The following is a 23,719-nucleotide window of genomic DNA, read 5'->3' as shown; positions in this document are numbered from 1 at the left end:
TGCGTTTTTATATTTAGCATTTTAATCTTCCGACACAGAAATGTCTCCTTTTGACAGGTGCCCTGGGCCGTAGGTCAAAACAAGACACAGGACAATTATCATCATCTCGAGTGAGGCCTAACAAACTAACCCCTACCAGATACTATAGGCTTATAGATGTGTTTTCTTTTCCCACGTCAATTATCCTTTTTTTTGTACCATTCTTTTAGACAAAAGTCCATGCCTCCTTATTTCCACCTCCATCAGATTCAAGCTCCATCTCTACTTCTGGCATCGTCCATTAGTTCATATCTGATTAATTAAAAAAAAGAACTAAAACTTAACTAACCTTCTGTCAGCTGTTCATAGCTACAAACGCACACGCTGTTGCTCGGAGAAAAAAAAGCTTTAAGTGCACTCAAAAGCAGATATTTCTGTTATTTCAGTCTTTGGGAGCTCATCACACACATACAGAGAGCAGCTCGAGTTTTCATTTTAGGCTGTGTTTACATCCTAAAATAGAAGCAGGCCATTGGCTGCCTTCATCACGAGGGGTATGTACGGGAGTTCTGATTGGTTCCATGTTTAGCAGTTTGGCTAATTTGCCTGAGCAGACAGAATGAAATATATATACTTTTTTTTTATTGAGAAAATGTGCAAGAATTAACTGTGCCAACACATCATCAGAATGTTCACGTCTTGCAGCTTCGGCCCACCACCTAAATGGGGCTGCACATGCTGACAGATGCCATAATTAGGGCCCCGTGGTTTGGACTATCATGTCACATGACCTAGATATGAACCTTTATTTGAAGCCTGTCACAGAAATGAGAATTGCATAAAATGAAAGCAATTGTCTGAGGATGGTACTGGACCAATCTGATATAAAAAAAAAGTGGGACAATTTGTAGAAAAAGCTTTAAAGAAAAGGTTCAAATCCAGGTCATGTGAAATGATTGCTCTAAACACAATATAGCTGTTTTCGGACAGATGCGATGTCTAGCTAAGTCTATGAGCAAAACTCAACTCTCCTTTTGGCGCGGTCCGCGTGAAGTTCGGCCATTTTGTTTTGGCGAGGTCTTTCAAAACTAGGAGAAATTTAGCTACATGTCTTGGTAGTAGACTGCAGATTTCATTCATCAAACAAACTCGTTTAGGTTTTAACTAAACCGCTTTTGGAACCTCAAAACAACAAGTGCGTGGCGATCGAGGGTAAGGAAGAATAAAACAATTAAAAAATAAATAAAACAAGTTTGAAAACATTACAGAGTGGAGTAAAACTTGAAGAATCATGGCCACCGCAACCCCAAGCCGCGCCGCGCCTGCTGGAACCCCGCTCTCCCCGACGAGGATATCGCGCCTCCAGGAAAAACAAGACCTGCAACATTTGAACGACAGGCTTGCCGTTTACATCGACCGAGTCCGGTCACTAGAGCTTGAAAATGACCGGCTCATGGTCAAGGTCTCCGAAAAGGAAGAAGTCACTACACGAGAGGTAATTTTTAACCATTAAATCTCTTATGTTGCTAGCTAACCCTATAACGTTAATTTAACGGTAGTTAGCTAACGTTAGCGTTTAACTAGCTAGCAAGATACTTAGCTACTAAGTTACCGGTAAAACAACAATCTAGTTAACAAATCGAGCTGATTAATGGAACACACCGATAACCAACTTGTGGTCTATCAGTTTGTATATTTTTCGAGCAGTTTGATTTGTTGGCTTGGCTGTATTTCTCACGGGCCTTGGCTGAAACTAGCTGATTAGCATGCTAGCAAGTTTGTAGCTATTTAACTTGTAGGTAACATTGTACTCGTCCAAAGACCTTGTACAGTTAGTTACACTGTCTCGCCATAGCTACATTGTATCAATCGTTGAGACTATTGTTTCATTGTAATATTTCACTAGTCATCTTGCTCATTCCTGGTGAATCATATAGTTAACTATAAGACTCGTGATGCTAGTCCCGTTTGCATGGTAGCTAGCTGTCGTGCCTACATTTACATGCACGATTAGCCAGCTAGGAAAACACGTTTTGGGTGTTCGAAACTCCCGCGATTATTATTGTTATTTTGGAGGGGAACCTGGTTGTGTTTATTAAACTCAAATGAACAAATCTGACCTTTCTTTAAAAAAAAAAAAAAAAAAATGAAGTCCAAAATTAGTACATTGCTTGGTAGATAAGGTAAACTAACCAAAGTTGTCTCTGTCCTAGTTAGCAGATTGTAACCGGCTTTATGTTCATTTATATTACCAATTACAGGATAGGTACGTTACTGTTTGGCATAGCACAGACAATGTTCGACCAACCAAAAGGAATAAAACATTTTTGCTCTGTGAGGTAGTCCAACAATGTGTACGCCTTCATCTTGTCTATTTAAAATATTCTCTCATTTATCGAGACCGGTGTAGGTGGGTGCACTTATCTGTTAATGAGAGAAGATTTGAAATAGACAAGATGGCGGTATACATTTTGTTGGACTAATTCATGGAGCAAAACATTTTATTTTAATCACTAAACATTCAAACCAACCACCTGCAGCTGAACATGGCCATTTTGTTAGAGTTAGAGCAGTCCAGGTGGTTTTTGTTTTTACCCTGATGTTTATAGCACCACCATCAGCATTTATTATTGTTATTCCCAGTGCAGCATAAAATCCACATCTTCTGTGGGATTCCTATCACGTAGGAATGTGTACGGTATGTGCAATTTGCTGTACAGTTCCTTAGTCTGATTTATTTGACAACTTCAGTCTCGGAGCTCCTGAATGACTTCAGTTCACTTCAGTGCAGAGGATTACATTGATAACTATTTCACCAGGTTTTGTAGAAAGAATACAAATGGGGGAGTGGGTAGATTCATTGAGCAAGCAATGAGTTGAGTGGTTGTGGTTACTGTTGATATATGGTAGTTGCTAGGTACACCTGTTCAGCGTTATGTCAAAGGTGCTTACTAACCTGTCAGCTCGTACACCTGTTCGTTGCTAGGTTAGGAAGCACCTTTCAGCTCGTCTAGCTACTACATTCTATCACTGTTACATAGTGGTTATGTAGAAAATCTCAGCCACTAAGAAGTGCTTTGACTTGGGCTCTGTCTACTGAACAGACCCCAGAATGGGATCATTGTCTGGACTTGAGCCAAACTGTAAAGAGACACCGCCCTGTTTCCAGCCGAGGGGAGTGTTGTTGGGCTGCCGGGGCTGTGCAGAGTCAAAGTTCCAGATGGGAGTGGCCCGGGGGGGTGCCTTTTCAAAGTTTTTTTTTGTAACTGTTACTTTCTCCCGGCCTGTTTTTATATCTTAAACAAGCCTGTTGTGATTTGCACAGCATGAGGCCACATGCATTGCTAAACAACTTAGTATGCAAATATTGATGTTTTGGGGAAAACTAGTTTGATGCTTGTCAGATGGCCTCTTGAAAGTCTTTGCAATGATTTTAGTTTGTATTTGATAATGGAATGAGTTAAAAGTGACTGTGCAAAGAAAGTGGCGTTCAAGAAAAAGTTATACATCTCTTCAAACATGTTTTTAATGACCAGTTTAAGATATAAACAATTTTTTTATAACAAAAGGTCTGAGTGGTATTAACAGGTTTATTCAATCTTTTCGTTTGGGAATTGTTAAGCAAGCCACGCCCGCAATCTGTTATGTATTTGGGGGGAAAAATCTGTGGAATGCTGGATAGTACAGGCTTCTGACCGGGCACAGCTCGTGACTGAGTCTGTGTGCCATAAGACTGCTAAATAGTCTATTTAATACTACCCCAACTATCTGCACTGACCCTACGCACATTCACTAGATAGAGAGCTGTGATATATATATATATACTCACACGCACTTCATTGACACTTGCACACAACCCACACACACATTCATACCGACACAACACAAACACGCATACATACTCATTTTCTGCTTCTACTCACTTTATTTTACTCTTATCTATCCTGATGCCAAATGACTTTACTCTGCCTTCATGTACATGTCTACCTCAAATACCTCGTACGTCTGCACATTGATGTGGTGCTGGTACTTCCTATATATAGCTCCACATTGATGTGGTACTGGTACTTCCTGTATATAACTCCACATTGATGTGGTACTGGTACTTCCTGTATATAGCTCCACATTGATCTGGTACTGGTACTCCCTGTATATAGCTCCACATTGATCTGGTACTCCCTGTATATAGCTCCACATTGATCTGGTACTCCCTGTATGTAGCTCCACATTGATCTGGTACTCCCTGTATATAGCTCCACATTGATGTGGTACTGGTACTTCCTGTATATAGCTCCACATTGATGTGGTACTCCCTGTATATAGCTCCACGTTGATCTGGTACTCCCTGTATGTAGCTCCACATTGATCTGGTACTGGTACTTCCTGTATGTAGCTCCACATTGATCTGGTACTTCCTGTGTTTTGCTCTGTTGTGTATTTTATTCCTCTTGTGTTACTATTTAAAAATAAAACTCTGCGTGGTTGGGAACGGCTCGTAAGCAATCATTTCACGGTAAAGTATACACCTGTTATATTTTGGGCGCGTGTGACAAACTGTGATTTGTGTGTGTGTGCTCCCTCTCTGCACCAGGTGACTGGGATTAAGACCCTGTACGAGGCAGAGCTAGCGGATGCACGGCGTGTCTTGGATGAGACGGCCAGGGAGAGGGCCAGGCTTCAGATAGACCTGGGCAAGGCCAACTCTGACGTGGAGGAGGTGACCAGGAAGTAAGTAATAACACCCACTGATACCCAAAATTTGGAGTCTGCCTGAAAAGTGTGTTATTCAACGGGAAAGGCTGCACATTCCTCTCACTGTGGAAGAGGGAAATGGTTGAGTTATAGGCCAACATGACAAGATGTACATTCCATTACGTTTGATCGTCGTAGGAAATCTTTGTGTGTTGGTTGTATGACATTCTACACGCAATCCTTTGACAGGGGTCATCAACTAGATTCAGCCGTGGGCCAGGCTGGTTGAGAAAATGCCAAGTGTACAAAGCTGCCATTGGGGCAAAGGGTGGCTACTTTGACGTTTCTCAAATATAAAATGTCTTTTGATTTACCACTTTTTTTGTGTGTGTCTACATGATTCCATGTGTTATTTCATAGTTTTGATGTCTACACTATTATTCTACAATGTAGAAAATAGTTATTTTTTTCAAGAAACCTACTCATTAAATGGTTTGTTAGCTTTTGACTGGTACTGTACAGCTCTCTATGCGTGAACAGATTTCCAACATTAAAATAACTTGGAGCTGATCATTAAGCAAGTCATTAAGCAGCCCCCCCCCCCCCCCCCCCCCCCACAAAAAAAGTTATTTTAATATAGTTTTCCCAGAGCCGCCAGTTGGGGAACCCTGCTTACGGACTTGCTACACAAATTCCTTTATGACATCCTACACACATTCCTTTGACATGCTACACAAATTCCTTTATGACATGCTACACAAATTCCTTTACAGTCTGTTACACAAAATAGCTGTGTTATATGACAAGCTGCAAATTCCTGTCCTACAAAAAACGCTGTGTGTGTGTTAACTTGGGCAGTATGACAGAATCTGTGGCTAACGTTAGTTGTTTTAAGATGCTAATTCTACGCTCCCAACCCAAATGGTTTATTTAATATCCCAGATTGTTTCACTGCCAGGTGTTGCTAATCTCTCTTCAAAGCAACTGTTTTATGTCCCTGTCAGGGTCGGGGGTCATTTGAATTAAAGCTAGTCAATTCGGGGAGTGATTTTGATTCAAACTTTAAAAAAATCTATGTTTGAAATACATAGCATTTACTTTTATGTATTACGTCACAAGTAACAAGTAATTGAAAATAGATGGCTGTTTTTACTTCAAATTATTGAATTGTAATTTTAGTTTACTTCCTGAATTGACTCCCTTCAATCGAATGGAATCCAATCCTGTGTTGTTGGTTATTATCCTAGTCAGAGGACACTCTAAATTATAAATCCTCACGTGATCTTATTCTCTTCACTTAATTAACTACATGGTCTTATGAGCAGGGTCATTTTGTGGAGATGCCTCGTAGTCTTGACTCCCAATTACTCTTGCTGTTAGTGTAAACCCGGTTCACTTAATCTTAACTAATCCTATTTCCCCCCCAAGCTGTTTTTGAATGACTTGTTAAGGCAGTTGGTTTGATGCTTGGGGGAGATTTACGTCTGTTCCTCAAAAGTTCCAGACGCTTGTGTTGATCATTGTTTACATGGTTGCTAATTAACACTTTGGTAGACAGGAAGTTAGTTTCTAAAGCACTGACTGTCTTGGTTACCGCTGTTAACCACTGAAGGACTATCCTCTTTATTTATCGGTCTTGTGGGCATGCTTATCTTTAAAGCAACGTTTAATGTGGAAGCTATACAGTCGTGATCCTTTTTTTTTTCCTGTTTGGCTGATGCTGTACAGCGCAGAAGAAGTGCTGAGATTACGGTGGTCTTTTTTTCGTGCCTTTATCTGTGAAATCAGATTAGGGACAAGAAACACGCTTTAATATATCAAACAGTTGGTTGGAAATTGGCAAAAGTTAAACAAATTTCAGTCTAAATCTCTTTGGTTTGAATGGAAATGGTACCTGTAGACACTTTCCTCTAAGTTACTGTTTTTATTTTATGAAAATAAATGCACATGGTCTCAGTGTCTGTTTTTTGTTCTCCATCTCCTCAGTCTGAAAAAGAAAGATGGCGACCTGACTCTTGCCATGGCTCGGGCCAAGGACCTTGAGGCCCAGTTCAACAAGAGTGAAGCAAACCTGGCCACGGCCCTCAGTGAGAATGGAAACCTGGCTGCGGAGGTTGCCGACCTGAAGGCCCAGTTAGCCAAGGTTTCTGTACCGTTTACAGTTTCACTCTCACGACACTGGTTATAAAATAATAATAATAAAATGGGATTTATAACAGGTGCTTTTATCCAAAGCGACTTAGTCACGAATGAAAACATGTTTTACGTATGGGTGGTCCCGGGAATCGAACCCACTATCCTGGCGTTGAAAGCGCCGTGCTCTAGCCAACTGATCTACAGAGGACCACACAAACAGTCTAACGTGTTACTGATGACGACCAAAACGAGTCCAAGGCCGTGCATTGTATTTCTAGCCTGGTGGGACGGGCTTCTGTTAGGTCACACAGCCCTGTCTGGTTTTCTACCAACAAGGTCTGTGCGTTTACTTAGAAGGACAAAAGGGAATCCCACGCACAATATTTCTAGCCTGGTAGTATCCTTATCTGGATTTCCTGTTTTACTCACACCTGCCTGCTACTTGCCATACAGTCTGTTTCTTCTGTTAAGGCTGGAGGTTGGGCAACCACAAGTGGCAAACTGAACGGAAATGACCCAATTGAAAGTTGGTAGAGATGGTTGTCGTTAGTTACGTAACTGTTATGGGCTATATATGTACATTGGAACAAGAGAAGTGGGGTGGGGTGGGGGATGTGAGTCATATTATTTGTAAAGTACGTCCACACACGCATACACACTTCGGTGAGTCAGACTGAGCTTACACATACACTATCATGTTGCTGCAAGGTTAGGATATACACACACGCGATCATGTTGCCGCAATGTTAGGATATAGATATATACACGCACACTATCGTGTTGCCGCAAGGTTAGGATACACACACACACGCTATCATGTTGCCGCAAGGTTAGGATACACGCACACACACACACACACGCTATCGTGTTGCCGCAAGGTTAGGATACACACGCTATCGTGTTGCCGCAAGGTTAGGATACACACACACACGCTATCGTGTTGCCGCAAGGTTAGGATACACACACGCTATTGTGTTGCCGCGAGGTTAGGATACACACACGCACACGCTATCTTGTTGCCGCAAGGTTAAGATACACACACACACACACACGCTATCGTGTTGCCGCAAGGTTAGGATACACACACACACACGCTATCGTGTTGCCGCAAGGTTAGGATACACACACACGCGCTATCGTGTTGCCGCAAGGTTAGGATACACACGCTATCGTGTTGCCGCAAGGTTAGGATACACACACACACGCTATCGTGTTGCCGCAAGGTTAGGATACACACACGCTATTGTGTTGCCGCGAGGTTAGGATACACACACGCACACGCTATCTTGTTGCCGCAAGGTTAAGATACACACACACACACGCTATCGTGTTGCCGCAAGGTTAGGATACACACACACACACGCTATCGTGTTGCCGCAAGGTTAGGATACACACACTATCATGTTGCCGCAAGGTTAGGATACACACACAGGTCAGACCTTAGTTCTTACACACCATGTCTTGTGTTTCCAGGCTGAAGATGCCCATTCTGTAGCTAAGAAGCAGCTGGAGACCGAGACTCTGATGAGAGTGGATCTGGAGAACCGCTGCCAGAGCCTGACGGAAGAGCTGCAGTTCAGGAAGAGCATGTTCGACGAGGTGTGTGTGGACACATAGCGATAACATCCATCACTGTTTGCCCAGGGTGGGGCAACACTATTCATTGGGGGGGGGGCCCCCTCAGGTAAATGGCCCCTGAGTGGCCGCAGCGGTCTAAGGCACTGCATCTCAGTGCTAGAGGCGTCACTACAGACCCTGGTTTGATTCCAGGCTGTTTCGCATGTGGACGTGATTGGGAGTCCCATAGGGCGGCGTACAATTGGCCCAGCGTCGTCTGGGTTTGGCCGGTGTAGGCCGTCAGTGTAAATAAGAATTTGTTCTCAACTGACTCGCCTAGTTAAATAAAAAAATGAATGACAATTAAGTACCACGTACTGCACTAAAAACCTACTGAAACTATTTATTGATTTAAAGCCCCAGCAGGTAAATAAATGTCACATTTTTAGAAATGATAACTTCAGGCCAACTTAGTCCTGTTCACTGAGTATACCAAACATTAGGAACTCCTTCCCCTTTTCCCCCCTCAGAACAGCCTTAATTCATCAGGTCATGGACTCTACAAGGTGTCGAGAAGCGTTCCACAGGGATGCTGGCCCATGTTGACTCCAATGCTTCCCACAATTGTGTGAAATTAGCTGGATGTCCTCTGGGTGGTGGACCATTCTTGATACACATGGGAAACTTGAGTGGGAAAAACCCCCCCAGCAATGTTGCAGTTCTTGACACAAACCGGTGTGCCTGGCACCTACTACCATAACCTGTTGAAGGGCACTTAAATCTTTTGTCTTTCCCATTCACCCTCTGAATGGCACTCATACACAATCCATGTCACAAGGCTTAAAAATCCTTCTTTAACCTGTCTCCTACCTTTCATCGGGTCTGTCTGTCATAAGAGCGGGTGTTCTTAATGTTTTGTATACTCAGTGTATAAAGTCCTACAGCTGCTGTGGATTCACACACTCACACACACACACACACACACACACACACACACACAGTGAAATGCACAAGAACAAAAGCTACAACTGTGATTCACATGCCTCCCGTTTCTTCACAAACCAATTGATATGAAAGCTGTACGTCTTTACACCTGGGCAAGCATACTAGCCGTGTTGTCATGGGAACACCTGTCTGACTGGCTAGGTGACCCTCTGTGTTTAGGAGGTACGTGAGACGCGTCGGCGTCGTGAGAAGCGTACCGTGGAGGTGGACAGTGGGGTGACCCAGGACTACACGTTCCAACTGGCTCAGGCTCTGCAGGACCTGCGCAGGCAGCATGAGGAACAAGTCTCCATCTACAAGGAGGAGCTGGGCAACACCTTCCAGGCCAAGGTATGTATGATGTCTGACCCCGTGCTTCCCACCCTAAACCTTTTTATATCTGTAAGGCTAGGGGTTTATGGCCATTGTATGACCTTTCTTTGACCTTTAAGAAACTAGCTTTACACCCCTAGGCCATCCTTTCCTACAACTTAGTAGCCTGGTGGAACTTAGTAGCCTGGTGCAACTTAGTAGCCTGGTGCAACTTAGTAGCCTGGTGCAACTTAGTAGCCTGGTGCAACTTAGTAGCCTGGTGCAACTTAGTAGCCTGGTGCAACTTAGTAGCCTGGTGCAACTTAGTAGCCTGGTGCAACTTAGTAGCCTGGTGCAACTTAGTAGCCTGGTGCAACTTAGTAGCCTGGTGCAACTTAGTAGCCTGGTGCAACTTAGTAGCCTGGTGCAACTTAGTAGCCTGGTGCAACTTAGTAGCCTGGTGCAACTTAGTAGCCTGGTGCAACTTAGTAGCCTGGTGCAACTTAGTAGCCTGGTGCAACTTAGTAGCCTGGTGCAACTTAGTAGCCTGGTGCAACTTAGTAGCCTGGTGCAACTTAGTAGCCTGGTGCAACTTAGTAGCCTGGTGCAACTTAGTAGCCTGGTGCAACTTAGTAGCCTGGTGCAACTTAGTAGCCTGGTGCAACTTAGTAGCCTGGTGCAACTTAGTAGCCTGGTGCAACTTAGTAGCCTGGTGCAACTTAGTAGCCTGGTGCAACTTAGTAGCCTGGTGCAACTTAGTAGCCTGGTGCAACTTAGTAGCCTGGTGCAACTTAGTAGCCTGGTGCAACTTAGTAGCCTGGTGCAACTTAGTAGCCTGGTGCAACTTAGTAGCCTGGTGCAACTTAGTAGCCTGGTGCAACTTAGTAGCCTGGTGCAACTTAGTAGCCTACTAATCATTGATTTTAGTTGAATCATCAGGTGTGCTTTGGAAAGTATTCAGAGCCCTTGACTTTTAACACATTTTGTTACGTTACAGCCTTATTCCAAAATTGATGAGATTTTTTTTTTTCCTTCATCAATCTACACAAAAATACCCTATAGTGTCAAAGCAAAAACAGTAACATTTTTGGAGGGGCAAATCTATACATGCATTTTATAATTTTATCACATTTACGTAAGTATTCAGACCCTTTACTCAGTACTTTGAAACACCTTTGGCAGCCATTAATCTCTGGTCTTCTTGGGTATGAAACTACAAGCTTGGCACACCTGAATTTGGAGAGATTCTCCCATTCTTCTCTTTAGATCCTCTTAAGCTCTGTCAGGTTGGATGGGGAGCGTCGCCGCACAGCTGTTTTCAGGTCTATCCAGAGATGTTCGATCGGGTTCAAGTCCGGGCTCTGGCTGGACCGCACAAGGACATTTGGAGCCTTGTCCCGAAGCCACTCCTGCGTTGTCTTGGCTGTGTGCTTAGGGTCCTTGGGTGTTGGAAGGTGAACCTCTGCCCCAGTCTGAGGTCTTGAGCGATCTGGAGCAGGTTTTTATCAAGGATCTCTCTGTACTTTGCTCCGTTCATCTTTGCCTCGATCCTGACTAGTCTCCCAGTCCCTGTCACTGAAAAACATCCCCACAGCATGATGCTGCCACCACCATGCTTCACCGTAGGGATGGTGCCAGGTTTCCTCCAGACGTTATGCTTGACAGTCAGGTCAGAGAGTTCAATCTTGGGTTCATCAGACCAGAGAATCTTGTTTCCCATGGTCTGAGAGTCTTCAGGTGCCTTTTGACAAACTCCAAGCAGGCTGTCATACGCCTTTTTACTGAGGAATGGCTTCCGTCAGGCCGCTCTACCATAAAGGCCCGTGGTGGAGTGCTGCAGAGATGGTTGTCCTTCTGGAAGGTTCTCTCCTCTCCACAGAGGGACTCTAGAGCTCTGCCAGAGTGACCCTCGGGTATTGGTCACCTCCCTGACCAAGGCCCTTCTCCCCAGATTGCTCAGTTTGGCTGGGAGGCCAGTCAATTTTAGAATGAGGCTGTAATGTAACAAAATGTGGAAAAAGGGGTAGGGGTTTGAATACTTTTCAAATGCACTGTATGCAGTCCTGTGGGGCGTCTAAGGGACACATTGGGGAAATACTACCATAATGATTTATAATTGGCCATGAAAGTTAGTGGGGTTGTTGTGAAACAAGTTGTCAATTTCATGCTATATTTATCATGCATCTGTGACAAGTTAATTTTTATACTGCTGTTTGTGGTCCTTTTTGTCTGTAGTTCCGGCCTGCGGGAGTGTCAATTACATGTTTTGTTCTCTGCCCCCACCCCGTCTGTTTAGCTGGATAATGCCAAGGTGTCGTCTGAGCTGAATGACAAGGCGGTGAGCACAGCTCGGGAGGAACTGCAGGAGGCTCATATGAGGATCGAGAGCCTGGCCTACCAGCTCTCTGCCCTGCAGAAACAGGTACACATACCTATTAGGCTGAACGGCATGTTTAAGTACTGTTGTTCATCGATCTGGTCGTCTGAACTTTTAAACACAATCTGTTTATTTACTTCCAGATAGCCATCTACTGCAATTACGTTGTACTTCCTTGAACTGTCCTTATTTTGTAATCTCGTCCCTCCGTGTGTAGGCCTCTGCCAATGAGGAGCGTGTGCGGGAGCTTGAGAACCTGGTGGCTGGAGAGCGGGACAAGCACCGCATGCAGATGGACCTGAAGGAGAGGGAGATGGCTGAGATGAGGGAGCGTATGCAGCAGCAGCTGAACGAGTACCAGGAGCTGCTGGACGTCAAGCTGGCCCTGGACATGGAGATCAACGCTTACAGGAAACTGCTGGAGGGAGAGGAAGACAGGTGAGGATGGGATGGACGGACGGGCTGACTGACTTCACTCATCCAATAGAGAACAGGGGAAAGCTGATTTTTAAAAGTGTAAAAGAAAAACACTTAGTTTGCAAGATGCAATGATGGCTATTTGTTAGATTTGGACAACAGACAGATGAGCAGTGCATTTCTTCAACCCCTGCCTGAGAAGTCTCTCTGTCCGTCTGTAATGCTGTTGTTGGCAAGCTGCTGGAACAAGTCCAACTGCATTGCATTCATCCTGTTACACTAAACAGGTAGACTAATAAATATGGCAATAATTAAAATCGTTCAAATGTATTTATATAGCCCTTCTTACATCAGCTGATATCTCAAAGTGCTGTACAGAAACCCAGCCTAAAACCCCAAACAGCAAGCAATGCAGGTGTAGAAGCACGGTGGCTAGGAAAAACTCCCTAGAGAGGAACCAGGCTATGAGGGGTGGCCAGTCCTCTTCTGGCTGTGCCGGGTGGAGATTATAACAGAACATGGCCAAGATGTTCAAATGTTCATAAATGACCAGCATGGTCAAATAATTCTCCGTTCTGGTTTGTCACTGATTAGGTTAGAGAATATTCCCCCAGGCTAGTACAGAAGGGTAAACAACTAGCTAATTTGAAACGGGCCTCTCAAGCTGACACTTGTTTCTCCCCCAAATGTCACGCCTCTTAACTTTTACCTGGTGAGTGGTTCAGCGGGCACCAAGTGAAGGGTTTAGGAAGGCTTATCCAGATGCTGCAGGATAGATGTCTATGACGTAATGTCATAAGCAGTATTTGAAGGCAGGTGGTTGGTTGAGACCCTGAGCCAATCAGCTAGCGCCAGACAGACTGCTGGAGTGAAGAGCAGAAGACTGAAGGTTGACTAGTAAAACGATGTCTTCCTCCACAATACAGGTGTTTTGTTTTCTTTGATTAAAGTAATGGGGGATGCAAGTAATGGATGACTCACGTTTCTTTCTCTGTTTCCCCCCTCCTGTTTTTCCTCCCCTCTCCCCCCCACAGACTGAAGCTGTCCCCCAGCCCGTCCAGCCGTGTGACAGTGTCCCGCGCCATGGGCACAGGCTCTTCCCGCTCCTCCTGGGCCAAGAGGAAGCGCGTGGAGCTGCAGGAAGAGTCAGTGGTCGTGCCTCAGGTTCACATCAACCAGGAGGCAGAGGCCATCGGCAGCATTACCATCGAGGAGACTGACCTGGAGGGGAAGTGTGTCACCCTGAAGAACGACTCAGACAAGGTACCGCTAGCTACTCATAAAATGACATATTACTACTATTCAGAATTACAATTAGTGTTGGTAGTCGAGTCACGATTCCCTATAGCTGAGTTCTGAGTCATCAATAGTTGAGTCACAAGTCATGTTATGGCTGAAGTCTGTGTCTCTGGGTCTGATTTTAACAAAAAAAATACCACATTAATTTTGGTTGATGTGCAAGTAAAAATGTCAAAGTTTGAAAGCAAAACAAATAATTAGGTTGTTCTTTAGGTCATAATTGCCTTCGATATGCAATAGCCTATGAAACAGAAGTCCTTCATAAACAGGTTTACACAAATATTTAATTTGTGTTCAATAGTTATGTCAAATTAGTAATGCTGTTTTTGAATGGATGAATGGTCTCTAGATGGAGTTGGCTATTGCTCCTGTCAGATTGACCGGATTAATAATTTGCAAAAAATAATTACTGCCTCTAAGCTACTTTTTGTAGCCGCACACTGATATTTCTGTAAATGTTTTATTCTAGAGCGAAAACTAAAGGGAGACTAGGGAAAGTGAGAAGGTAGAGAGGTAGATGACAAATTCAAAGACAACCTACTTTTCAGACCCAAGGGGAGAGGGCGACAGTAGCTAGACTGTTTTTTAAAAACTTTTAAATCAAATCAAAATCAAATCAACTTTATTTATATAGCCCTTCGTACATCAGCTGATATCTCAAAGTGCTGTACAGAAACCCAGCCTAAAACCCCAAACAGCAAGCAATGCAGGTGTAGAAGCACGGTGGCTAGGAAAAACTCCCTAGAAAGGCCAAAACCTAGGAAGAAAACCTAGAGAGGAACCAGGCTATATTGAGTATGTAAACTCAATACTATTATTTTAAATTTCGTAAAGGAGTTAGTGTTTCTTAATTAACCAGGCGAAGCTAAATGGTTGACTGGTGGTTACGCGGAAGCAAGCGAGTCGCTTGTACGACGTGTAGCCTAGGCTCCGTCTGCCCACACTGATCGCTTGCTCCCACGCAGCTCACCAGCTGATGTAGGCTGCGTGTGCCCGGTGCTGTGTCCTTTCCCCTGCTGGAGAACAGAACCCTCGCTGCTCTGCCCACCCCACTGCTAGAGAACAGAACCCTCGCTGCTCTGCCCACCCCCACTGCTGGAGAACAGAACCCTCGCTGCTCTGCCCACCCCCACTGCTAGAGAACAGAACCCTCGCTGCTCTGCCCACCCCCCTGCTGGAGAACAGAACCCTCGCTGCTCTGCCCACCCCCCTGCTGGAGAACAGAACCCTCGCTGCTCTGCCCACCCCCCTGCTGGAGAACAGAACCCTCGCTGCTCTGCCCACCCCCCTGCTGGAGAACAGAACCCTCGCTGCTCTGCCCACCCCACTGCTGAAGAACAGAACCCTCGCTGCTCTGCCCACCCCCACTGCTAGAGAACAGAACCCTCGCTGCTCTGCCCACCCCCACTGCTGGAGAACAGAACCCTCGCTGCTCTGCCCACCCCCCTGCTGGAGAACAGAACCCTCGCTGCTCTGCCCACCCCCACTGCTAGAGAACAGAACCCTCGCTGCTCTGCCCACCCCCCTGCTGGAGAACAGAACCCTCGCTGCTCTGCCCACCCCCACTGCTAGAGAACAGAACCCTCGCTGCTCTGCCCACCCCCACTGCTAGAGAACAGAACCCTCGCTGCTCTGCCCACCCCCACTGCTAGAGAACAGAACCCTCGCTGCTCTGCCCACCCCCCTGCTGGAGAACAGAACCCTCGCTGCTCTGCCCACCCCCCTGCTGGAGAACAGAACACTCGCTGCTCTGCCCACCCCCCTGCTGGAGAACAGAACACTTGCTGCTCTGCCCACCCCCACTGCTAGAGAACAGAACCCTCGCTGCTCTGCCCACCCCCACTGCTAGAGAACAGAACCCTCGCTGCTCTGCCCACCCCCCTGCTGGAGAACAGAACCCTCGCTGCTCTGCCCACCCCACTGCTAGAGAACAGAACCCTCGCTGCTCTGCCCACCCCCACTGCTGGAGAACAGAACCCTCACTGCTCTGCCCACCCCCCTGCTGGAGAACAGAACCCTCGCTGCTCTGCCCACCCCCCTGCTGGAGAACAGAACCCTCGCTGCTCTGCCCACCCCACTGCTAGAGAACAGAACCCTCGCTGCTCTGCCCACCCCCCTGCTGGAGAACAGAACCCTCGCTGCTCTGCCCACCCCCACTGCTAGAGAACAGAACCCTCGCTGCTCTGCCCACCCCCCTGCTGGAGAACAGAACCCTCGCTGCTCTGCCCACCCCCACTGCTGGAGAACAGAACCCTCGCTGCTCTGCCCACCCCCCTGCTGGAGAACAGAACCCTCGCTGCTCTGCCCACCCAGTGCTGCTAATATTCTGCTTATCATAGTAGCCTGTTCAGTCCAAGTGCAAATACAAGTGCCAGGAAGGAAAGTCCGAGTCACCAATGGTCGTGTCCAAGTTTTGAGTCTAAAGTCATGAAAATTGTGACTCGAGTCAGACTCGAATGCTACAACACTGCAATTACATATTACAATTCAATATTACAACTTCTCTGATCCTTCACTGCTGTGAAGTAATCAATAATGAATTGCGTGTTTATTAGGATCGGTGAAATAATTGGTGTTTAAAACACACTGTCTATAGGACCAGTCTCTAGGTAGCTGGAGGCTGCAGAGGCAGATTGGAGAAGGAGAGGAGATCACCTACAAGTTCTCCCCGAAGTTTGTCCTCAAGGCCGGCAAGACTGTCACGGTAAGCAGCACTCCTCCTCAGTCAGTCTGTGACTGGTCTTTATTTATTTATCAACTAGATTCACCCAAGTGGTAAGAGTTTGTAAATCCACTAACAATTTGATTAGCTATTTCCCCTGGTGTTGAACATAGTCCTGATTTCATCTTTCTGTGTGATGTCCTGTTGTAGGTGTGGAGCTCAGACGCAGGTGTGTCTCACAGCCCACCCTCTGACCTGCTGTGGAAGAGCCAGGCCTCCTGGGGCACCGGGGATGACATCACCACCACCCTTGTGAACTCTGATGGAGAGGTGAGGGGGGAAGAAACGCACCCCTACAGTGCCTTCAGAAATAATTCACCAATGCCTCCCTTCATTACACCCAGTCACTTTAAAAAAAAAAACACAAAAAAAAACAGGTGTCCTTCCTAACTCAGTTGCTGGGGAGGAAGGAAACCTTGTAGTTACTCCACAATACCTAAATGACAGTGAAAAGAAGGAAGCCTTTAAGAATAAAAATATTCCAAAACATGCATCCTGTTTGCAATAAGGAACTTAACTTCTTGCGTCGAGCAATCCCGTATCCGGGAGCGTAATCATAGCCTCAAGCTCATTACCATAACGCAACGTTAACTATTCATGAAAATCGCAAATGAAATAAATATATTGGCTCACAAGCTTAGCTTTTTGTTAACAACACTGTCATCTCAGATTTTCTAAATATGCTTTTCAACCATAGCTACACAAGCATTTGTGTAAGAGTATTGATAGCCTAGCATAGCATTAAGCCTAGCATTCAGCAGGCAACATTTTCACAAAAACAAGAAAAGCATTCAAATAAAATAATTTACCTTTGAAGAACTTCGGATGTTTTCGATGAGGAGACTCTCGGTTAGATAGCAAATGTTCAGTTTTTCCAAAAATATTATTTGTGTAGGAGAAATCGCTCTGTTTTGTTCATCACGTTTGGCTAAGAAAAAACCCTGAAAATTCAGTCATTACAACGGCGAACTTTTTTCCAAATTAACTCCATAATATCGACAGAAACATGGCAAACGTTGTTTAGAATCAATCCTCAAGGTGTTTTTCACATATCTATTCGATGATAAGTCTTTCGTGCCAGTTAGGATTCTCCTCTGAAGCAAATGGAAAAATACACGCAGGTGGAGATTACGCAATAATTGCAGCGGAGGACACCAAGCGAGCACCTGGTAAATGTAGTCTCTTATGGTCAATCTTCCAATGATATGCCTACAAATACGTCACAATGCTGCAGACACCTTGGGGAAAACGTGGAAAAGGTAAGCTGACTCCTAGCTCCTCCACAGCCATATAAGGAGTCATTGCTATGAGGCGGTTTCAAAAAATGCGGTACTTCCTGATTGTATTTTTATCTGGGTTTTTTCTGTAACATCAGTTCTGTGGCACTCACAGACAATATCTTTGCAGTTTTGGAAACGTCAGTGTTTTCTTTCCAAAGCTGTCAATATGCATAGTCGAGCATCTTTTCGTGACAAAATATCTTGTTTAAAACGGGAACGTTTTTCATCCAAAAATTAAAAGAGCGCCCCCTATATCGAAAAAGTTAAGTAAATCTGCAACAAATGTGGCAAAGAAATTAACTATGTCCGGAATAAAAAGCGTTTGGGGCAAATCCAACACGTCACTGAGTACCACTTCATATTTTCAAGCATAGTGGTGGCTGCATCATGTTATGGGTATGCTTGTCATTGGCAAAGCACAAGCATATCCATAAATTCACCTTTCATCAGGAGAAAAACCTTAAACACAAGGAAAAATATACACTGGAGTTGCATACCAAGACCATGTTGAATGTTCCCGAGTGGCCTAGTTAGTTTTCGTCTTGAAAATCGATGACAAGACTTGAAAATGGCTGTCTAGCAATGATCAACAACCAGCTTGAAGAATTACCCAGAAAGACACTTCGCTGCCAAACGTGATTCTAACATGTATTAACTCAGTTGTGATTTCTTTTTAAAAGTAGATTTTTATAAATAACATTTCTAAACATGTTTTCACTATGTAATTATGGGGTATTGTGTGTAGATGGGTGCGAGAGAGAAAATCGCATTTGAATTCAGGCTGTAACACAAAATCAAGGGGTATGAATACTTTCTGAAGGCACTGTAAGTTCAATATTTGTTTGTATTTTCTCAGACATTAGCTACATGTCCTGAATTGTAATATCAATTTGAATAGCCTTTACAAACATTGCCATGTGCAAAATATTTGGTGAGGGCGAAAATTGCAGAATAAGTACAAGACCTATGCAGAGATTTTTTTTTTATTGAGCTGTTGTCTTCCTGTCCAGGAAGTGGCTAAGAGAACCGTCACCAAGACGTTGATGGAGGTGGAGAACGGAGATGATGATGACGACTTCGAGGAGGAGGAACTGAGAGTAAATTATTTCCCTTGAATTGAATCCCATAATGAACTTATCCCAGTCAGGTTGAACTTATCCCAGTCAGCGGAAGTTTAAGCTATTGCCATCTGGCGTTTGACTATAAAAATAGTTATATTATTATTTTGGGGACATAAAATGTATAAATTGGATGCCAACTAGTTAAAAGATCAAATTCAGAATCTGGTTAAGGATTAGTCCAATAGGGTAAGTGTGTTGATGGGTTGAAGCATGGGGTATCTATGTATTTATAGCCACTATGCTGCATCAGTTAAGCTACGGGCGACAATACTTTTTACCGATATGTTATTGGGCTCATTTCTGAAGGTGGAAATTATATTTTAGATGTGAGTAATTTTATTTGTACTCATTTTGGAGTAGGATGTCTGCTTAAAGTCGCCAGAACTGAGCTTCTCAGTCCTTCTACATAACGTGCTGCATGTGCCTATACTAGATTAAGATGTCTGTTTTAATGTAACTGCTAGTATTAATTTAGTGGTGCATTGTTTTGTCTCACATCTTACCCTTGTTTCCTTCCAGGGAGAAAAGGCCTCTTCCAGGGAATGTTCAATCATGTGAAGAAGTTCCCATAGTTTGTTCTCCTACAAAATCTGCTTCTTTTTCTAGAGCCACTCAAATCTTTTTGTATAATTCTGTCTTGTGTTCTTAATATTTTTTTAATCTTATAAGACAATTTAAGAGCCTGCCCATATTTTCAAGACCCCGTTTTTAACATCCAAGTAATCATGACAAAATAAAACAATTTTTGCCTTGAGTTTAGGACTGAATTCACTAAGTTAGTTCATCCCCCCCCCCCCCCCAAATTATGTTGAGTCAGACAGCTGGATGTCTTCTGGATTTTTAAAGAATAATGATTGTTTGTTCACCACATGATCCCACATTCCACTTAATCTACATGAATCAATGAGTGTAGTCCCCGGGACCGGAGGACACTGGCTTTAGGCTTGCTGTTGTCAAGTCAGAAAGGACTTCACTGTGTGCATGGGATGTGTTTTAACCCTAGACACCTAGTCTGTTGAGAAAAAGCTGGACCTAAACCTAACCAATTGTCTGTCTAAAAAAAAAAAAAAAGTTTAAAAGCATTGTAGAAAGTTTTAGGGGGACATAGTTGTCCGTGGTGGCATTTGAATCGATTGCTAATTCGATGAACTTGTCACCTTTGAGGCAGGAGAGCGAAAAGGAGTTTTGAAGGAGAATGGTCAGCCTGGAATCTGTTGCACACTGAATATCGCTCCTTTTCAAGGTTTCATTTCCCAACATGATCCTTCGTAGCTCAGTTGGTAGAGCATGGCACTTGCAAAGCTTCCTGGGACCACCCATGCGCAATTAAAAAAAAAAAAATGCATTCATGACTGTGTCGCTTTAGATAAGTCTGTTAAATGGCATTTTATTATCAAACTGAGCACTATTCAGTGTGGGTTCCATTACAGGCTCGAGCATAGTGGCAGAGTGGATGTGATCTTTGGTTCCTTAAATGTGTAGTAGATTGTAACTGACAGCTGTCGCTTAGCTCATGTACTGGCTTTAGTCTGGCAAATCACAGCAACAGGATGGAAATGCCAGGATGACGTATTCTACTATATGGATTGGTATATTTTAAAAATGCATTAATGCCTACAATTTTATAATTGGAAATGTTTCAAATTTTCAAAAGTGTATATTTTTTTTTTACGTAATGAAATATAGATTTAAGACTTTGCTCTTTCTCACAAATAGTACTTTTATGGTTTGGAGAGAATTACATCAGATGGCGACGTAATGAGGCCAAAGATGAGTTACGATAGAACATGGCATGCAATCATGCAAAGCTTGTATTTAAAACGCCACTCTTTAAAAAACGCGTTTCCCAACTCGTCTTTCGAGTTACCCCCCCCCCCCCCAACAGCAAAAATGTGTTTTGCTCCCAGACAAACTCACCTGATTCAACTCATTGAGGGCTTGGTGATTGGTTGACGTTCAATCAGGTGTGTACTGGTATAAACAGTCACTGAACGTTTCCAACCTGTTGTCTTATTCTGATGCTGTTGACATGATAAATCATGCATTTTGTATCTTTTTTTGAAAATTATGTTTCTCAAGACAAGTAGACTGTAAGAACTACAGTGTGCATATTTTAAATGTGACTTAAGATTTAATGATAGGGTTTCTGTTTTAAAACTAAACCGGGTGTAACCTTTCTACCTTATGCACCTACTGAATGTATGGCCGTGCCTAGAATGAAAGGTAGTCGTGCTACTTCAAGTCAGCAATATGAGATGCAATTGGTGAGAATCTGCCTTTTCATGGAGATGGGGGGGGGGGGGGGGGGGGTGCAGTTTGGACTTTCAAAACAGAATTGAAAAAAAAAAAAGATTCTAATGGCAATATGCTTGGATGCGTGAAGGAGGATCTGTTGTCTCGACTCTCATCCCACACAACTACTTGTTGTAGACAAGTTAAAGGGATAGTAACCCAAATTACAAAATTACATACCGTTCCTTGTCCATAGACTGCTTACAGGGTAAGGAAACTAATATGTAATTTAGTCATTTTGAGTGACGCACCCCTTTATATATATATATATGACCTCAGGATGTGAACACTTATAAACCTGGTTGATTTTCCATTCTTCGTGGCTGGCTGTGCTATAGCATCTCAGTGGTTGAAGTAGTTATACTACCCAAGCAGTGTTATCTCTTAACATGGCTTTGAAATTGGAGGGAAGGAGCCATTTGGATTATTGAGGGGTTTTTTTTCTCACTTGATCAATAATCGTGACTAATTACAAATTGAACAACACAAAAAAAAGATGCAATGTTGCTTTGACTTTTTATAGTTTTAATACTGGCCTGGGAAACATAATTGTTGTATGTCTATTTGAATGCAGTGCTTTGCATTATTTGAATATTATTATTTTGATAGGATAATTGTAATTTGTTTTTTTTCGGGTTCTCTTTAGATGGATCAAGTTTGGGTCTAAAATGGCAGAACTATTTTTTGTGTGTGTTTGACTATAAAGTGTTAATTCTCCCCAAAAAATATTTAGCAAAATTAGTGTCTAGTGTAAATGCATGGCTATGCTTTTCAGGCAGAGGTTGTTTTTTTTTTTTTAACCATTTTTTTAATTGTCACGGTAACTGAAAAGCATGGAAGTAATGTTGCAACAAGGTTTTGTATTGATGCATTTCCATTGAACTCTAAGAGTGGATCCCTGGGAATGACGTATCCACTGCAGACAGATACGGTATCCAGACTCTCTTTTTAATCTTGATTGAACTGTGACGGTCATTTTACTAAGTGTTTTCTATAGGAATTCCACCACCACTACTGGTGATTTTTACTTAGGCTTCTTGACAGCTTTTAGTTTCATGCACTGTTTGGTTTAGACACACATTACTGTTAGTACACAGTACTACTATTAATGTGAGTCAATGATGTCAGTATGTATTCACAGTACTGCCAAATTATCAGGTTCTATGTTACAGATGTAGCAAGTGAAATGTGAGAGACTACAGCGTTTTTCTTGGCGGGTTTTCAGTGTTCACTCCTTACCACATTAGATGCTGGGATTTATTAAGCCAGTGGAGAAGCTAAGAATATTGTTAGTACTTTTTACTGTATAGTAGTGGTGGTAAGGACTGACGATGAGGAAATCCAGTTAACATGGGAGAGCATGGTTTAGTCATTTTGAGCCATACTAAACATTTGTGAATTGATATTTGGGTCAAATGCGGAGATAAACCGAAACCCTAAACTTTATCACTCTAAGAGGACTTGTATAGGGAGGGAGCATGCCAAATGTGTGTTTGTCATACTGCTATTGATTTTATTACATTTTACAATTTTGAAATATTTTTTTTTTTGTATACATAAATCATAATAAATGTTTTCCATATTAATACGTTTGATTTATTCTGACTTGAGTGCCATTTATCAAAGACCAAGTACTTAAGTAGAACACTACCATTTTGAAAACGCTGCTAACTGGGCTGTAATTCTGTCATCAGTCCCACTCTAGGAAGTGTAGTAACGTGGTAAGTACTTCAAATCACTGCAGATTCAGTGAAAAGCTTGTGTTTCTGGCTCCAGCAACGTAGTATATGTCTAACTGTACAATATAACACACAAATGACCCCACCCACAAAAAAACTAATGGAGAAACAAGAGATTAAGAAATGTCAGAGCTAGCAATATCAGTCCGGAATTTAAATATGTTGTCTGTTCCGAACACCGTATGTAATATACAGTACCAGTCAAATGTTTGGACACACCTACTCATTCCAGGGGTTTTCTTTATTTTTTACTATTTTCTACATAATAGTGAAGTTGTCAAAACTATGACAACACACATGTAACAATATAGTGACCAAAAGGGTTAAACATTCTCTTGGCATTCTCTCACCCAGCTTCACCTGGAAAGCTTTTTCAACCGTCTTGAAGGAGTTCCCACATATGCTGAGCACTTGTCGGCTGCTTTTCCTTCACACTGTGGTCCAACTCATCCCAAACCATCTCAATTGGGTTGAGGTCGGGTGATTGTGCAGGCCAGGTCATCTGATGCAGCACTCCATCACGCTCCTTGGTCAAATAGCTCTTATACAGCCTGGAGGTGTGTTGTCCATTGTCCTGTTGAAAAACAAATGATAGTCCCTCTAAGTGCAAACCAAATGGGATGGTGTATTGCCACAGAATGTTGTGGTAGCCATGCTGGTTAAGTATGCCTTGAATTCTAAATAAATCACTGACAGTGTCACCAGCAAAGCACCCCCACACAATCAGACCTCCATGCTTCACGGTGGGAACCACACATGCGGAGATCATCTGTTCACTTACTCTGCGTCTGACAAAGATACGACGGTTGGAA

The 23,719-nt window shown here is 43.4% G+C and overlaps 1 protein-coding gene across 1 annotated transcript; it reads left to right on the top strand.

Annotated features, from left to right (window-relative positions):
- Positions 1 to 1,244: 1,244 nt before the first annotated feature.
- On the top strand, positions 1,245 to 22,754 carry lmnb2 (lamin B2). Its single transcript, XM_036978840.2, has 12 exons — positions 1,245 to 1,474; positions 4,571 to 4,707; positions 6,658 to 6,814; positions 8,281 to 8,406; positions 9,529 to 9,699; positions 11,957 to 12,082; positions 12,255 to 12,475; positions 13,489 to 13,717; positions 16,350 to 16,457; positions 16,626 to 16,745; positions 18,766 to 18,852; positions 19,396 to 22,754. Exons 1-12 carry the CDS (start codon positions 1,271 to 1,273, stop codon positions 19,432 to 19,434), a joined length of 1,725 nt encoding a protein of 574 aa, XP_036834735.1. The 5' UTR covers positions 1,245 to 1,270; the 3' UTR covers positions 19,435 to 22,754.
- The last annotated feature ends 965 nt before the right edge of the window (positions 22,755 to 23,719 follow it).

Source organism: Oncorhynchus mykiss, chromosome 5 (assembly GCF_057628025.1).
Source record: "Oncorhynchus mykiss isolate SJ-2025 chromosome 5, ASM5762802v1, whole genome shotgun sequence".
Classification (NCBI taxonomy): domain Eukaryota; kingdom Metazoa; phylum Chordata; class Actinopteri; order Salmoniformes; family Salmonidae; genus Oncorhynchus; species Oncorhynchus mykiss.
Note: the sequence above shows the minus strand (reverse complement) of the source record. Positions and strands in the feature narration are given on the sequence as shown.